The sequence below is a fragment of the Colletotrichum destructivum genome, chromosome 7 (genome assembly GCF_034447905.1).
Source record: "Colletotrichum destructivum chromosome 7, complete sequence".
NCBI lineage: Eukaryota > Fungi > Ascomycota > Sordariomycetes > Glomerellales > Glomerellaceae > Colletotrichum > Colletotrichum destructivum.
Genome location: NC_085902.1, coordinates 1364348 through 1380041, shown reverse-complemented (window position 1 = coordinate 1380041; position 15694 = coordinate 1364348). Strand labels below are relative to the sequence as shown.

Here is a 15694-nt window from a genome sequence, read left to right as displayed (position 1 = left end):
ATTCGCAACATGAATCGCAACACGAATGCCGCCCCAAAGCACACAACGTTGAAGGGGTGCAGCAAAGTCACTATTGCCATCGTCCCGACGACTCTGCGCTCTGGGTTGGGTGGATGACCGGCTAATATCCCAGAGCACTACTGCGGACAACTGTTAAAATTGCCTAAACTGGTGAGCTCATGACGTCACTCCCGGGTCCCGCGCCGATGCTCCCCTCGGGGTCTTAGAGGACAAGATTCGGTGATCTGATGTCGGACCGCACACCTAAATTAGCAAAGCCATGGAGTTGCTATGGAATTAGTCATCCTAGACATTCATTCACTCGACTCTTTTTGAAGGTGAGTGTCTATGTTTCCATGTAGCCTAGTGGAATACTACAACAAGGTGTACATCTTACGGGTCTGCCAATCGAGATGCTTTTTTCTCTCTCTTTCTCCGTATACTAGTCGAAAATCCTAAAACAGTAGTCTACACACGGTACGAGGTGACCTCAGCAAGCTCTGGGTGCGGGAATGCGGTACGGGTTCAGGGAATGTGTCTTAAAGGCTGCGAGAGTCGTGAAATTGGCAATTGTAGACAGACGACTTTGCTCCCTTGCAGCTTTATGGCACGCAACCATAGTTATTTGACAACCTCACACTGCACTCCAGAATTCTATCTAGGTTCCATCATTTTCCTTATAAATCGTTTTTGAACCCACAACCTAGAATTTGTAAGATGAACCATGCTTCTCGGAGACTAGAAGTCGCGCGCACTGGCCTCCTCGGATGGTCGACTCGAAAAGGTTTAGCTTCGACCCATGGCTTGCAAGCCGGCTGTGCCACGGAGACTTTGAAAGTTCCTTCCACTTCTCCGACCCCGGTTGGTTTCAAAGACATCCACAACATCTGCGCATGAGAGGACATTGGGAAAACGCCGTCATCAAAGCCGTGCTCTTTCCACACAAATGGGAAACATAGGCAGACCGTCCGGCGGCTGCTTTGCCTGTAAAAAAAGAAAGGTCAAGGTACGTTGAAGAGGCTGACAGTTCCCCCTCACTGACCGACCCCGTCATGCTCAAACCGAACCAATGGCGGCGTGCTGACACGTACTCAAAGTGCGATGAAGGAAGACCCAACTGCAAACGATGCTTGGCTCTGAAAAGGGACTGCCCGGGATACAAGAACCCCTGGGAAGTGTGGCACCGGCAAGAAAACACCCACGCAGCGACTCTAGTGCAGACCAGGGTCACGAGAAAGCTAAGGGAGAGACAAGAGCTCGTCGGGCTGCACAGTCTCCCTCCGCGAATACACATCAGCCCAATCACCTGTGCCCTAAACCAATTTTACGGAGACTATTCGCGGGATGCGGGAGTTGCGTTTTTCAGCCTTCTGCCGACTATGTCTTCAGCGACCCCTGCTGGCTGCTTCCACGACGCTCTGAAGGCAACGGCCCTAGCTAGCTCGTCTCGGCAGCTCAACCAACCGGAACTCATGGTTCAGGCGATACGACTGTACAGCAAGGCCGTGACAGGACTCAATGAGGCATTGCAAAGTCCGGTGATAAGCAGAGACGACTCGATTCTCGTGGCAATGTTTGTACTCGGGCTGTTCGAAGTGAGTAGTGGTCCACAGTACTATCTTCTTTGGGGTAGTCCACATTGTTCTGATCTAATTAGGTGATCGCCGCACGACCATCCCAGAGCAGGTCTGTCAAGGCTGAAGCGAGCTGTCATCCGCACTCAGAAGGCGGGCTCGCGATGCTTCAATACAGATCTGGGGTCATGGTTAACGGCAACATCGATAAAGTCATCCTGGCGTTTTTCAGCTTTGTCGCGGTCAGTTCTCTCTACCGACCTATCAAAAGTCGCTGTCCTAAATGCTCATCACCTCATGTTTTAGTTGTCAGAGTGCTTCATGACTTATCCTGGTGATTTCTTGCTATGGTCTAAGTTGCGCACGCTCACGGCACCCACTGCCGATGGGCCATGCTTTGAGCCCCTCCTTTGCCGGGCAGTGGAATTCAAGATCGTAGCCGAGGAAATGTTGACTTGCAACAGCCTGGCTGCTGGATCTACCACGTTCACCCTCCTAAAATCGGGCATGAGAATTATTGAGGATCTGAAGACCGCCGCTGAGCATCAGTTGTCGCAAGAGACCCCCGGCAACAGAACAGGCTTCAACGGCGTAGTTGATGTTTCACTCGGATCCAACGCCCTTATCGCGTCAAGTCTGTATCTTACAGTCAGGCTTCAAGTGATTGACCTCATGGTGCGAATTATCAATGCAGATAATGAACGGACTCTCGTTGGGGACCGGCTGGGCGCCATCACCATGCTTGGGATCTCGGACCTTGAAATACTACGCAAATACATTTCCACTCTCCTCGGATTCACACAGAAAGGTGCAGCCGACGAACCACAAAGCGGTAGACCTTTGCGAGCATGGTTCATGTTATGGCCCATGGTAGCTGTTATAAATTCCGTTATTGCGGATGACGATACCAAGCTATGGGCGAAAGACAAGCTTCGTTGGGTTGGTTCAGACACTGGCATAGGATTGATAACATCAATGATGGGACAAACCGGTTGATAGACTTTACCTAAAACCTAGTTTCATCCAATTCAACTTCCTTTCTTTTCAAATTCAAGCTGCTTACTCTTTGTGCCATGACGTCCCATTGACTGATTCCAATCCGCACATGCATCATTTTGTCAACTCAATTCACGTTGTTCCGCGCGGCGTTTCTATAAGTACAAATTTTCCGGCTCAGGTCTCTATACGCTTTAAAAATTGAATGTTTACCAGGCGAGAAAACTTGCGCGAGAGTCCGGCTTCAGTCCTCGCTGCTTTGGCATACCGGTCGGCATTTTCTGTTTTCCGTCCGACCGACCTACGCAGGCCAATCAAGACCCAGAATCGGACTAGCAACCACACTTGAGTCGGCGACCATTAGCTCACGCCGCTGATGAATATTTCCGTTTCCGAGAAGCGTAGGTTGTAATTATATAAGGGAACCACGTTTCTTGGATAAAGACGGCCGTTCGATCTATCAGAGTCACGTTCACGAGCAACTATCTCAAGTACAATCAGCTTCAGTCTCTCAAACCATCAGTCACCACACCACCACTCACGATGCCTACCGCTAGTTGCCTCTGCAAAGCCATCAAGGTCAACATCTTGGGGAAGCCAATGGCAGCCGTAAGTCTCCAAACAGATGCATATCACGAACGGGACTTTAACTGTGTCGATACAAATACAGGCCTTGTGTCACTGCAGTGAATGCCGAAAAATCTCGGGAAGCGCTTTTGGTTTCAACTGGGTCCTCGCAAGCAAAGACGTCGAAGTCACTGGTACCCCGAAGACTTTCACGACCACCGCCAAGAGCGGGAACGCAGTCATCAGCCACTTCTGCAGTGACTGTGGAGTGACGCTTTGGAGGGACGGACCCGCCACGAAGGGGATGATGTACTTCAAGGCGGGCACACTGGATGACTGGAAGGATCAGAGTTCGATGGCTCCCTTTGCAGAAATCTTTACCTCGCGACGTCTTTCCTGGGTCAATGCTGTTCCGAATGCGGCCCAGAAGAGCGAGATGGAGTAGACTTTTCAAACGAGGGGGACTCTGTTGCAGCGACAACAGCACCAGTCACGGCTCTTCAAATGAAGTAGCTGTAAACCGGGAGACGTAAAACACCAATACATGCAATCGTATTGACTCAAACTGCAATCTAAATCTGTCCCTCCACAGTGATCTGGAGCCAGTCCTCTGGGGCTGCTTTTGGAATACCAAGTCTCTCACTCAAGACTACCCAAGCCGCTACAAAAATCAGCATCCTGAACGATTTGACATCCGCCTTTTCACCGAAGCCTCTGGCGAGGGCGTTCTCGACTTGAACGTAGTCAACGAAGCCCAGGTTGTCGACTCTTTCTTTAGACAAATCCGATTCCCGCAGCAAATCTGGGGGGGAAAAGGCGTAGCCGCCGAAGTGTTCATTGGCACCCTCTCCAAGTAAGACGACTTTGATCCCGTTTTCATTTGGCAGAGTTGACAAGGCGAACTTCCCTACGCAATTGAGGTCGAAATGGTGATGCTCGCAATGAAAGGCGCAGTCGGCAAAGTTGTCCGCCAGTTCCTTCTCGTTGATTTGCTTCTTTAGAATTTGGACGCCTAGATGTTCCGCCGTGCGTTCCGCAATATCTGGAAGAAATGGTCAGAAACTTAGTGTATTGAGCACGAATACAGGATCTAGAAACTTACCAGACTCATCAAACCCGGACTCTTTTGGGAACTCAATGGTAAAACAGATGACCCGGCTGGTCGCGTCCTTGTTGCCGATCTTGATGCCCTCATTTCTGATCAGGTGTGTGACAATACCGGCGACCAGTGAAGAGTCGATACCACCAGAAAGATAGATGCCGATTGGAACATCTGCACGCAACCGGAGCCGGATAGCCTCTGTCAGCCGTTTGCGAAGGCCCAGCACCATCTCATCAACGCTTCGCATCTCTCGTTCAGTCTACGCCACTGTCAGCACAGAAACCTTTTGGAGGCCGGTATCTGCAGCACACCTTGTCCTTGTAATCGGCATCCCAGTACTGATGCAGTTTCATCACGCCGTGTTTTGAAACTTCCATCCAGTGCCCCGGTGGTAGCTTCCTCACGCCCTTGAAAAGCGAGCGCCCACCCTGCATCCACCCACCGTCGACAATTGCACCAACGTCCCATTGGGGTTTCCATCCTAGGGGCAGAAAGGCCTTCGCTTCCGGGGCCGCAACCAGTCTGCTTCTGCCATCTGGCTGACGAATGATTGTCCACAAAAGCGGCTTGATGCCAAAACGGTCTCGTACTAGGATGACTCTTTCGGCGACTTCGTCGTACAAAACGAAGGCGAACTCTCCGCGGAGATGTTCTAAGAACTGGGGAGCGCCGTAGGCTTGGTACAGTGCAAAAATCACTTCGCTGTCGCTGTGACCTTTGAATCTATAGCCCATTTGTTTACAATCTTGGCGAATTCTATCGTGGTCGTAGATCTCCCCGCTGACCACTGCGTGAGTTGTGCCTTCATCACCGTGGATGGGTTGGTTCCCCCCTGGGGTCAAGTCATTGATTGCCAGGCGGCAGTGACCCAGCCCTGCATTGAATCAGCTCTGTAAAGGGCGGATTTGCAAGTCTGGGAAGCACTGACCGACAAAACCGTCGGCGCTGACCCAGACACCCTTTGCATCCGGCTCGGTGGCTGATGGCGTCTAGGCTCAGGCTCAGTTGATCCCGAAGATCCTTGCTGGCTTTAAAATCCTCCTCGGTCTTTATCCCGTTTTGTACACCCGTTCCATTCGCGTAGCCGTTGAGTGCCTCGGTATGGAAATGGTGCCCCGGTGGGAGAGTCAAGCAGGCCGAGATGCCACACATTGTTGTGACTAGGGGGTCGCTTTTGCAACTTGAGACAGGCCGAGTCAGATGTCGAATAGTCGGTATCCGTGAATTCTTCTCTATGTGCTACTATATACCACGGCCACCTCCAACTCATTAAACCATACTTTGGCTGTCATGTCCTATAATAGAAGACGGATGTGATCGGGCTGGAAATCAGAGACCGGCCGGATAACTGTGGGTCCAGAGAAGCCGGATTCGGCTAAATCCACTCGGGCCGGGACCGAATATGGTAGGTCCGTTCAGAAACTCTCTATCTAGTAGCTTCACCAGTGAAGAGTGCAACTGGGTAATTGTTGTGAAATTGTTAATTATGCTTTATTAGGTTCACAGGTAGTGCTGATGCAAGTAGATATTCATCTTCGGGGTGCCCAGCTCCATCCGGTAACACCCACTCTTGCTTCCAGACCAGCAGAGACAGTCTAGCAAATCTTAGTTAACCGAATGATCATCTTGTGTCTTGGTTGGTTGATTTTTCTTTTCGTGGATTTCATACGAAAGACCCTAATAGCACGGCAGGCTCCTGTTTTCCGATCCAACCGGCGTCTCACTTGAACACGTAACAGAGACTTGATTGCATGTATCCTCCTCCACGGGGACATGACGGCCATTTGGATTTCTTAAAAACACTGGAAGGAAGTTTTGCAACGTGAAGAAAAAGAAGAAATGCCAACAATGCTCTATCTGATGTTTCTGGACGAGAGATCCCCCATTTGTACTTCTCGCCACTGTAAATCGACGAATGTCGACTTCGTTCTTTGTTATACGAACTCTAAAGCTTCCGCGATTCGTAAAGCTTTTCTTAGCTCTCTGCGCTGGAATATTGATGGCGTCAAACACCCAGGTCTTTCTCCGTCAACGGATGACTTCCTTCCCCCAGCAGCGCTATACAAAAGTGTAAGTGTATCTGGTGCGGTTCTCAGAGATTAGACAGCTCAAGAAATCCTCATCGATATGAGATTTTACCTACGCAGCTACCCCAACCAGTTCCATACGGTATTGTCCGACAATTAAACATGATATCCCTAGGAAGGAGTTTATCAACATCTTCTCTCGCGGGAGTTGATGGCTATGTTGAAACTTTTCACTTCACCAAGTTGAACCTTTCTAGCTTTGGCTTGTTTCAATACCTGTTGGAGAATAGTCCCTAGTTCCATGCTTCAGTCTCCCTCGTACAAAGACGAAACATTGCCCCGGAACAACCAGTGGCATTCGACGCTTTCTACCATATTTACTAGGGTGCGCGTGTGAAGTTACTTGCAGAGGCTTACGGAACCTTGAATGTCCAGCGGTCGACGTTATACCTGAGATTTGAAATTGTAAGTCAGTCAAGTTACCAAACTGCTCTTCGATTTAGTTTCTCCAAAGCGAATCATTTACTTTAAACATTCACCATCGCGTTGAAGCGAGACCAAACAAACATCCGAGAACCATGGAAAACAGATAAAAGGTCCAGGGCCGCTATTGGGGATTTTAGAAGCTTGCGGGGTGTGCATAAGGGCCCTACAGAGTAGAATGGAGTGTTAATGGCTTGTCACATCACTCCCCTTGCAAGCCGATGCTACGTTAGGTTGCGAAAACGAGGAAGCGAAAAGTCTTGGCTTCCCTCATTGTCTCCATCGCAATCTGCTCCAGCGACCCACAAATCCATGGAAAGAGAAGAGTTGCAGACGGATGTCGATTTCTTAAAGAACTGTTGTACTATGTATTGAGCTCGAGATTCAAGATCGGCTATGGGCATGAATTGTTAACCGCGACATACGGTAAAATATCACCAAAACAATGGGCCAAGCAGGCTATCAGCCATCACCTACCGACGATACTGGTACCGTCCGGGAATCTCGGCAGGCGCACAGCAGTGGATCGTCCCCCCTGTCAGGTCCGGGGTTGGGCGGTTTAGATCACGAAAGAATCTCGTATTTGCCGTTCTTCATCTCCAAGCCGCGTGGGTTCGCTCGTAAAGCGCCAAAAGGAGGGCGGGGACAACATCGCGGGCCGCCCTTGAACAGCGCTCATGAGATCAATGACATGGGCTTGTACATATGAGCGGCGTGGACCAATTCTCATGCCCGTTCTCTATTTTCTCTTCATCTACTGACATTCGTCCGGTGAGCGAGTGATCACAGAACGAGGATGAGGGTCTCAAGCACGATCATCTCGGCCCTGCTGGGCGCGAATATCGCCGCGGCGAACCCGCTTCACCCCCGCGTCTTCCCAAAGAACGAGCCCACCATCATCGCGAAGGCAAAACCTGACGAGAGCACGAACCAAGACCTGAAGAGCGGTAATGAGATCTTGCCCGGCACCTACATCGTCGAGTTCGCCGATGACAATGACACCCCCACGAGCTTCTACGAAGGACTCAAAGCCGAAGGCCTCGAGGTCGAGTCTCGTATGGACTTGAGCAACAGCCTCTTCAAAGGGGTTTCGTTCCAGGTCAAAAACCACGCTGCTACGCAGCACGATGCTGCGCTCTTCCGGCGTCAGATGGAGGCATCGCCGCGCATCCGGAACATCTGGCCCGTCCGCACCATCCAGCGCAGCGCGCCCGAGGACAACGGCGGCCCGATCAAGAACAACGTCAAACATGCCCGCCACGCCAGGCGCCAAGACGATACTACGGGGAACTCGACCAAGGACACCTTCTCCCCTCACGTCATGACCCAGGTCGATAAGCTGCGCGAGCAAGGCATCACCGGCAAAGGCGTCCGCATCGCCATCATCGACAGCGGCGTGGACTACACCCACCCGGCGCTCGGGGGTTGCTTCGGCCCCGGATGTATCGTTGAGGCCGGCTGGGACTTCACCGGCGACGATTTCTTGCCTGGAGTCAGGCCGCTGCAGCCAGACGCGGATCCGATGGATGATTGTGCCGGTCACGGGACACACGTCGCCGGCACCATCGTCGCGCAGTTGGAGGGCAACGAGTATGGCTTCACTGGCGCCGCGCCGGGGGTCAAGTTGGCAGCGTACCGCGCTTGGGGATGTGCCTCTGTGGGCACCAACGAGATTCTGCTTGCCGCTTTCATTCGGGCTTTCGACGAGGGGGCTGATATAATTTCTTGCTCAGATGGAGAGTTCGTGTGCCCCTCCAGGTGACGACGCTGTATCAACGGGGCTGTTTTGCTAATGTCCTTCTTTGCGCAGTGTTGCCGGCTGGGCCTGGGATGCGTGGGGAGTTCTCGCGGCCCGTATCGTCGATGCTGGCGTTCCCGTTGTGATTTCCGAGGGCAACGATGGCGGCATAGGAATGTTCTTTGCTTCATCCCCCGCCACGGGACGCGGTGTAGCAGGTAGCGGTGCCGTGACGAACTCCAAGTTCCCCACCATTCTCAATGAGGGCACGTTTACCGTGGACTCCAACTCAACGGGTGGCTCCGAGTCCACCTTTGCCTATTTGGCGGGCGTTCCTGAGCTGGTCGGCGATCTCTCGCTCCAACTCTGGACACCGGGTGAAAACAACGCTTGCAGCGACCTGCCTGATAGTACCCCTGATCTAAGTAACAAGTTAATTCTCCTGGAGTTCCCCAACTCTCGAGCAACTGGCTGCTACCCCATCGACCAGGGTGACCGCTTGGTTACCAAAGGCGGCCGCTACATTCTCTACAACACCAACGACAACACGTAAGTTATCCCCCTAGTGAATTCACAGGTCAGTCACAGTAAGCTTACGAGGACGAAGCACGATGCGCGACCAGCAATACGTCTACTCCCAGGGAATTCAAGGTGTTGCCTCGATCCCCCCTTACCAGGCTCAACAGTGGCTCTCCCTTCTTGAGCAGGGACGCAACGTCGTTGTCTCTATTCCCAACGCCAACAACACCAAGACTCGTCTGGAAGAGCTCGAGAATAATCTCGGCGGCTCTTACATGGGAACCTTCTCCAGTTGGGGCCCAACATGGGAGTTGGAAGCCAGCCCTCAGTTTGTTGCACCCGGTGCCAACATCCTTTCTACCTTCCCCGTCGCCTTGGGCGGTTACCGCGTCATGACTGGAACAAGCATGTGTAAGACCCCAGGTCTCTTCGGTGACAATACGCGACACAGACGGAGTCATGGTAGGCTAATCTGCTTCAGCATGCCCTCTCAACGCCGCTATCTACGCGCTCCTCGTGGAAGCCCACGGTACCAAAGACCCAAAGCGACTCAGGTCCATTGTCGCCTCGACCTCGAAGCCACTAGACTGGTATGACGGAACCGTCGTGCACCCCGATATTCTGGCCCCCGTGCCCCAGCAGGGAGCCGGTATAATCCAAGCCTTCGACGCAGCCCGTAGCACGGCGGTGTTGAGCGTCGACAGCATCTCGTTCAATGACACCGACCACTTCGTCGGCAACAAGACCATCTCTATTCAAAACACGGGTTCGGCAGATCTTATCTTTGAAGTCAGCCACCGCAAAGCTGTCTCCATGTACACCTTCACGGCGAGTCAGGACCGGTTGAGAGCTGCTTCGTTTCCTAATCCTATACTTGAGGAGTGGGCAGAGCTCCAATTCAGCTCAGAGTAAGTCGATGTCCAACAAGTGAAACACGAAAAGATGGGCTGACACCGTGATTAGCAAAATCACCGTTCCCGCCGGCGGCTCCGCTGAGTTGACCGTCGTCTGCATCCCCCCGTCCAACGTCAACGCAACCCTCCTTCCTGTCTACAGCGGCTTCATCACCTTTACCAGTACCACCGACGCTCCTTCTCTGAGCTTGCCCTATCTTGGCGTCGCAGGAAGCATGTACGACACTCGGGTTCTCACTTCCTCGCAAGCCTTCCTCGCCAACTATAATAGCGAGGCTCCCGCGAATCAAACATACACCATTCCACGTCCCGATCCAGCTAACCCTCCTCTTACTGACCGTGGAGACACCGGATCAACCCCTAATGTGTTCATCTCGCCCACCGTCGGTACTGCCGCTATTCAAGTTGACGTCTTCCGTGTCAGCGGCGCTAAGGAGGAGAACCTAGGAAGCTTAGCCGGTTGGCCTTTATCGTTTGTGTCTCGCTCAGAGCAGAGAGCATACTTTAACGGTCTTCTGGCCGACGGCACTGTTCTGGAGCCTGCCGTCTATTCCATGGAGGTAAGAGCGCTAAGGATTTTTGGTGACAGGAAGAAGAAGGAGGATTGGGACGTGATCAAGACGGTGCCGTTTGTCTTGAAGTACTCAGTAGCCGGAAACGGCACTACGAGCAGATAGATTCATGAGGGGAGACCACTTACAGCGAAGGTCAACTCGATGTTTATGATCAACGAAGCGATGAGTCGCGCTCTCTCTCACAAGCAATAGACCTTCTAGCTCTGATTTTTCTAGTCAAGACACAACATCAGTCCCTCTCATGTTACCCTCATCTTGTTGAGGATGCAGCTAAGGCCACGGGTAAACTATGGATCAAATAGTGTAGTTAACTACATCTTGCGTTCAAAGAGCATCTCGGTTCGTCGAAAGTTGGACAAGTAAAGTAGCCAACTGCATGTCTGGAAGGTAGAACCAACAGCAGCAGATTCCCCATACATATACACCTAATCTTTGGCTTGGGTTAGTGTGTTTCTGTAATTCCCCTAATCCCTATGTAAGACGTCATAATATAGTACAGGTTGAACTGCGACGATGGCTTCTATCCGAGCAACACCCGACGACCCAAGATTTTCAGAATTGCGGCAAAATCCCAGTTCTCGGTCGTTGTGTGTTTCCTGTGCTCCCATACAGTCTCTACGACTTCCCGTGCCAGACGCGTCGAGCCAAACATTGCGAAGTCGCCCATGAGATCGAACATTCTCTGGACCGTCGTCTCCTGTTCCCTCTTTGCCAGACATCCGGTTACGCAGAGTGGCCAAGCAAGTGTGTGAACCCATTTTGCTTTGGCACGCTTGTTCATCAGGCCGATGATTTGGTCAATCGACTCGGAGATCTCTAGATTTGCTGGTTGCCAGCCTGAGAGAACAATGTGGAGGTATATTAAGCCAGCTTGTGCCCAGATCTGCGTCACCACCACGCATGCCTTGGCCTCTTCTTCAGCGCGTTCTGGTTCGGCGAGCCAGGGAGGCCTGTGATCGCGCGCCCTTGGCTCGGATGCGGAAACCCGAGCAAGCCCATCACGGAATCTGGTTTCAAGCTCTGCGCCACGCTTAAACAGCTCGAGGTTGGATAGCATTCCTCTGTCATGCATGTCCCTCTTCCACGCATCAAGCATGACAACATCGGCGATCAACACTACGGCCCAGTTTTGACAGCCGATAAAGGACTGCAGACGGAGCCGGCAATCTCGGTCAGGGCTCTCCTCTGGCACAGTCTCATCAGCGAGGATGTCGTCATAGTCAACGCGTAGACGCGGTGTCCGGCCGAGTGATATGCTGGCCATCAGATCCTGCATAACAAGGGCAGCTACGGAGAATCGGAATGCGGCCTGGTCGACGGTCCAAACAGGCCACAGCGGAGGGCTTTCTAAGCTGGGGTAGGCAAGCCGCCCGACTTCTTTGCAGACCGATGTCCACTTTGAAGACCCGATCTCGATGGCTTGTTTGTCGAGGATGTCTTTAAACAAGTTGACGCCAGCGTCTAGGTGAATTATCCAATTCTCGCTGCTGCCCAAGGAGACCTCCAGGAACAACAAATGGACAATGCTGTCTACCAGGCGCACGCTCGTGATCAAGTCGCCGTGGACCCCACGTCTCGTGACCTCCTTGACGTCCTGCTGGGCCTTCCGCATAGCCGTCGACGTCTGGCTGTAAAGCTCTTGCTCTACCAGAGACACACATGCGGGTCTCTCCTTGCGGCGTTGCACGGGGACGACGGCGAAGAAATGGGATGAGAGGCTTGTGGCGGCGTGGCAAAGGGATTTGTTAGCTAGCGTGAGGACGAGCACCCAACTACGGCCGCCCTCGAGCGGGGATGGATTGTAGAATGGAAATAGCGCCGGGAACATATAGTCGAGATAAGACATGATGTAAGCTTGCTCCACCTCGGTGGGCAGTGTTGTTGCTGACGGAGAAGCACTCTCCGTTTCTGGTTGCTTCTGTATAAGCGACCGCCTATCGGTCGGTGTGCCGGGCAACGGTTCAGTGCCGGATCTACGTCTGGAAGGAGTTTTGTTTCGAGCCGGGTTCTCGGTTTCGTTGCTGATGGCTGATATGGGCCGCGAAGGAATTTCCTGGGATACGACCACAGACAGACTGGGCGGAAACATGCCGCCGGGGATATCCTGCGTGCTCCCGACGATTCGCTGAACAATTCTCCTCGCTCTCCGAAGTTTGGCGCTCCTCGTGACCTCTGTCTTCAACTGGTCCGCCATCGCCTGCTGTCTTGTCCCGCCATCTATCCAGTCGGGCGTGGGTTGGTTGGGGTAGCAGGTAATTTCGAGCCCGGCGCAGACATTGCACACCGGCATGGACTCGTCGCACTTCTTGTGGCGTAGTCGGCACGTCCAACAGCTCGCCGTTTCCCGCGGCATCCTTCGTGTCCGCGCTGTCGAATTCCGGTTTTTTTCGTATGCTTCTGAGCGACCGCTGTTGTCAATATTTCGTCGGAAATGGTTGAGAAACCCTTGTGTAACCGCAAAACAACGAAACGAAGAGTGGGAGGAGACAACGTCCCCGCGCGGTTCTGTATGAACTCGGACACCAACACTGTATTCAATCACTCTTGCCAAGAGACCCGCTTGGGATTTCCCAAAATTCTTTCCCGCTCGGTGTGAATACCGTGCGGAAACAAAGAACGGCGGCGGACTTACGACCGCATGCACGTAATGATGCCAGAACCGTCATGAGAAATGAAATCCACCATGAAAATGAAAGTCCACTCCTCCACTTGGTGTTTTTTTTCAATGGTTTGGAAATTATGAAAAGGGCGGCATTCGCGCCTGTTGCGAGACCAGTGTAAGTCATGACACCAAGCCGTAGCCGACACTTTGTAACAGCCATGTCCGAGAGCAAGGTTTTGGTCCTTGGTGGGACGGGCCCGGCGGGGATCTGTTTGCTGAGAGAACTTGTCCATCGCGAACACGAGACGATTGTGTTCGCACGGAACCCGTCCAAAATACCCAGAGATTTGCTTGACAACTCTCGCGTCGAGGTTGGCTTCCTTGCGTTCTCCCCAACGGGCCTGGGCATGGGGAATAAATAGTTGCCGCTTATATCAGCTAACTTTTCACAGGTTCTCAAAGGACAAATGTCCGATACTGCCATCCTTTCTTCGGCATTGGCTCGAACCTCCGTCGTTGTGTCCTTACTGGGTCCGGATATCAGAGACCGGACCATTGACCCGTCGCTTTACGCGGACATCTACCGATCTTACCTGTTTCCGTTGATGAAGCAGCATCGTGTAAAGCGTCTCCTCGCAATGGGCACGTTGACCATCTGCAGACCGGAAGATCACTGGACGCTTATGCAGACAATGGTTACCACGCTCATGCCATTGTTCAACAACACCGTCTACCGGAACATGCTCAACATTGCAAGGCTATTCGACGAAGAAGGTCAAAACTTCGATTGGACCATCTTTCGCATTGCACAGATCCCGGGAGAGTCTGACGAGGCTAGCTGGCGGCAAGATCGTGAGGGGGCCATTTTTACGGGTTGGATTGGTGAGAAGGGGTGGATGTCGTCTATTAGGAGAGCAGGGCTTGCTAGGTGGCTTGTCAATGCGGTTGAGGGCAAAGCGGAGGCGTGGGTTGGCAAAATGCCCGCCATCAGTTCTTTGGCCCATTGACTGGCAAGCTCATCTGTCTGCAATGCACAAGATAGTTGGGCCATTGCCAAAATTGCATTCTCTCACCAGTTTGGTAGCAATTACTGTACACAACAGACTTACCAAGTGTTGATGGCCAAGATGTCAATGTGCAACAGGCTACCAACATGCCCAGCACAACCAATGTGAACTACACATATTACAGAGCCACATTTTGTAGTCAGTAATCAGGCAGGCTCGGACAGTGAAGTATTATCACGTTCATGAAGTTACTAAAGAAGCCCAATTTCAATGGCTTACCACTCAGTTGGTGCTTGAGTGCCGCTTTGTTTCCGAGAGACGGCTGCAATCCCAGATCCCGGATCATGAGCAGAGTTGATTGCTTGGGCAGAATGGCCTGGCCCCTTGTTTCCCAGCTCACGGCTCGCTGCCGGTTGGTTAATTTATCCACCCCAGAGTAATTACGGCACACTCCGGAGAGCGAATGGGGCTGCATCGCTACGAAGAGAAACCGAGTGCGTAGCTACCCCGAATCAGACGAAGCTGGTTCCTTGCGTCCACCCGCACGGGGATCCCCTTCCCATCACCTGCAATCATGGCAAACATCAATACCAGGCTTTCACTGTTTGTGTTCGAAATGATAATAAGTCTGGTAAACTCTGAGTGTCAATCATGGCTGGTTAACAGTGGATTCCATTAAGCTTGCCGGCCATTGAAGCGTGCGGTAAGCCGGTAGCCCAACCTTGAGGTCACTGCCCGCACTCTTACTGTCTTACAGGGCGAGTTTTTCCATTTGTGGCCAGTCGTAAGCTGATGAACTCTATCGCTGGACTTGGTTCCCTTGAAATCCTGAAACGGAAGAGGCCTGCCCTTGGCATCCAATACGTTGGGTGATCTGCATCTCATTGACGCCAGGACTTGACTTACGTTTTTCTGGCCGATTGGATAGTTTTGGAGAAGCAGAGTCATGTCCAAACAGTTGGGCTGCAGAATACAGACGGAAAATTAACGGAAGTAGGCGGAAGTAGGGCAGTGCTGGTAGGTTGATCACGAATAAGATTCCCGCCGGCGAGCCAGCTTTTCGATTCGACATTCTCCAGAGATTAAGCCGGTTATCACAGAGGCTTCCGAGCCGATTAACCCAGGGTTGGACCTAGGTTGCAGCTAGCTGGTCTCGGTTTCTCGGAGCTCGGCTCCTAAAAGCAACAATGCGTCGGCGATCTGAAGCTTGGGCTCCAGGCTTTGTTGTCAGATTGACAGATTGGTTTTCAAGCATACTCTTCGGAGGTTATTGGAAATATGTAGCAAGCGATGAAAGCATCTGCCCTCTCGATTAGTTGCTGTTGTACTTTAGGATCGCTGTCGGCTTCTGGTCGCTCGTGTACAGCGACAAACCGGCGAGGTCAGTTGCCTGTTCTCGGGATGGCCGACAAAACATCTTATGGTACTAGCACACGGACTGTCATCGAGTGGTGTAAAGCATTCTAGATCGGCAGAAAATGAGGGTTCGTTCACATGGACTTAAATCTGCCAGTTGCGAGACGAATTCTTCCCCGGTTCTCCGACATGGTTTGCGAGGTTGAGGCGATCTTCCAGGATGCAGTGGGATGA

General features: G+C 52.2%; 6 protein-coding genes across 6 annotated transcripts; 4 read left to right on the top strand and 2 right to left on the bottom strand.

Moving 5' to 3' along the window:
* Positions 1 to 859: 859 nt before the first annotated feature.
* On the top strand, positions 860 to 2611 carry CDEST_10982 (Putative zn(2)Cys(6) fungal-type DNA-binding domain, fungal transcription factor). Its single transcript, XM_062927138.1, has 4 exons — positions 860 to 1006; positions 1098 to 1595; positions 1658 to 1816; positions 1881 to 2611. The coding sequence occupies exons 1-4, from the start codon at positions 947 to 949 to the stop codon at positions 2568 to 2570; spliced, it is 1407 nt and encodes a 468-aa protein (XP_062783189.1). The 5' UTR covers positions 860 to 946; the 3' UTR covers positions 2571 to 2611.
* Positions 2612 to 3195: 584 nt separating this feature from the next.
* CDEST_10981 (Putative CENP-V/GFA domain, Mss4-like superfamily protein) lies at positions 3196 to 3582 on the top strand (the record flags this gene model as incomplete). The annotated part of the gene is made up of 1 exon (XM_062927137.1): positions 3196 to 3582. The coding sequence occupies one exon, from the start codon at positions 3196 to 3198 to the stop codon at positions 3580 to 3582; it is 387 nt and encodes a 128-aa protein (XP_062783188.1).
* Positions 3583 to 3709: 127 nt separating this feature from the next.
* CDEST_10980 (Putative asparagine synthase, rossmann-like alpha/beta/alpha sandwich, nucleophile aminohydrolase) lies at positions 3710 to 5391 on the bottom strand (the record flags this gene model as incomplete). The annotated part of the gene is made up of 4 exons (XM_062927136.1): positions 3710 to 4179; positions 4240 to 4498; positions 4551 to 5113; positions 5172 to 5391. 4 exons carry the CDS (start codon positions 5389 to 5391, stop codon positions 3710 to 3712), a joined length of 1512 nt encoding a protein of 503 aa, XP_062783187.1.
* A 1971-nt stretch (positions 5392 to 7362) lies between these two features.
* Positions 7363 to 10973, top strand: CDEST_10979 (Putative peptidase S8/S53 domain, Fn3-like domain, peptidase S8, subtilisin, His-active). The gene is made up of 5 exons (XM_062927135.1): positions 7363 to 8489; positions 8560 to 9036; positions 9095 to 9417; positions 9488 to 9914; positions 9970 to 10973. Exons 1-5 carry the CDS (start codon positions 7546 to 7548, stop codon positions 10595 to 10597), a joined length of 2799 nt encoding a protein of 932 aa, XP_062783186.1. The 5' UTR covers positions 7363 to 7545; the 3' UTR covers positions 10598 to 10973.
* Position 10974: 1 nt separating this feature from the next.
* Positions 10975 to 12848, bottom strand: CDEST_10978 (Putative zn(2)Cys(6) fungal-type DNA-binding domain, fungal transcription factor; the record flags this gene model as incomplete). Its single annotated transcript, XM_062927134.1, has 1 exon — positions 10975 to 12848. One exon carries the CDS (start codon positions 12846 to 12848, stop codon positions 11016 to 11018), a length of 1833 nt encoding a protein of 610 aa, XP_062783185.1. The 3' UTR covers positions 10975 to 11015.
* Positions 12849 to 13279: 431 nt separating this feature from the next.
* Positions 13280 to 14104, top strand: CDEST_10977 (Putative NAD(P)-binding domain, NAD(P)-binding domain superfamily; the record flags this gene model as incomplete). The annotated part of the gene is made up of 2 exons (XM_062927133.1): positions 13280 to 13468; positions 13550 to 14104. The coding sequence occupies 2 exons, from the start codon at positions 13280 to 13282 to the stop codon at positions 14102 to 14104; spliced, it is 744 nt and encodes a 247-aa protein (XP_062783184.1).
* Positions 14105 to 15694: the final 1590 nt, after the last annotated feature.

Coding starts and splice junctions, on each gene's coding strand:
- CDEST_10982 (XM_062927138.1), top strand. CDS start 947: ATGGGAAACATAGGCAGACCGTCCGGCGGCTGCTTTGCCTGTAAAAAA. Junction 1,007..1,097: donor GTAAAAAAAGAAAGGTCAAG/GTACGTTGAAGA, acceptor ACGTACTCAAAG/TGCGATGAAGGAAGACCCAA. Junction 1,817..1,880: donor CGTTTTTCAGCTTTGTCGCG/GTCAGTTCTCTC, acceptor CTCATGTTTTAG/TTGTCAGAGTGCTTCATGAC.
- CDEST_10979 (XM_062927135.1), top strand. CDS start 7,546: ATGAGGGTCTCAAGCACGATCATCTCGGCCCTGCTGGGCGCGAATATC. Junction 8,490..8,559: donor ATTTCTTGCTCAGATGGAGA/GTTCGTGTGCCC, acceptor TTCTTTGCGCAG/TGTTGCCGGCTGGGCCTGGG. Junction 9,037..9,094: donor TACAACACCAACGACAACAC/GTAAGTTATCCC, acceptor ACGAGGACGAAG/CACGATGCGCGACCAGCAAT.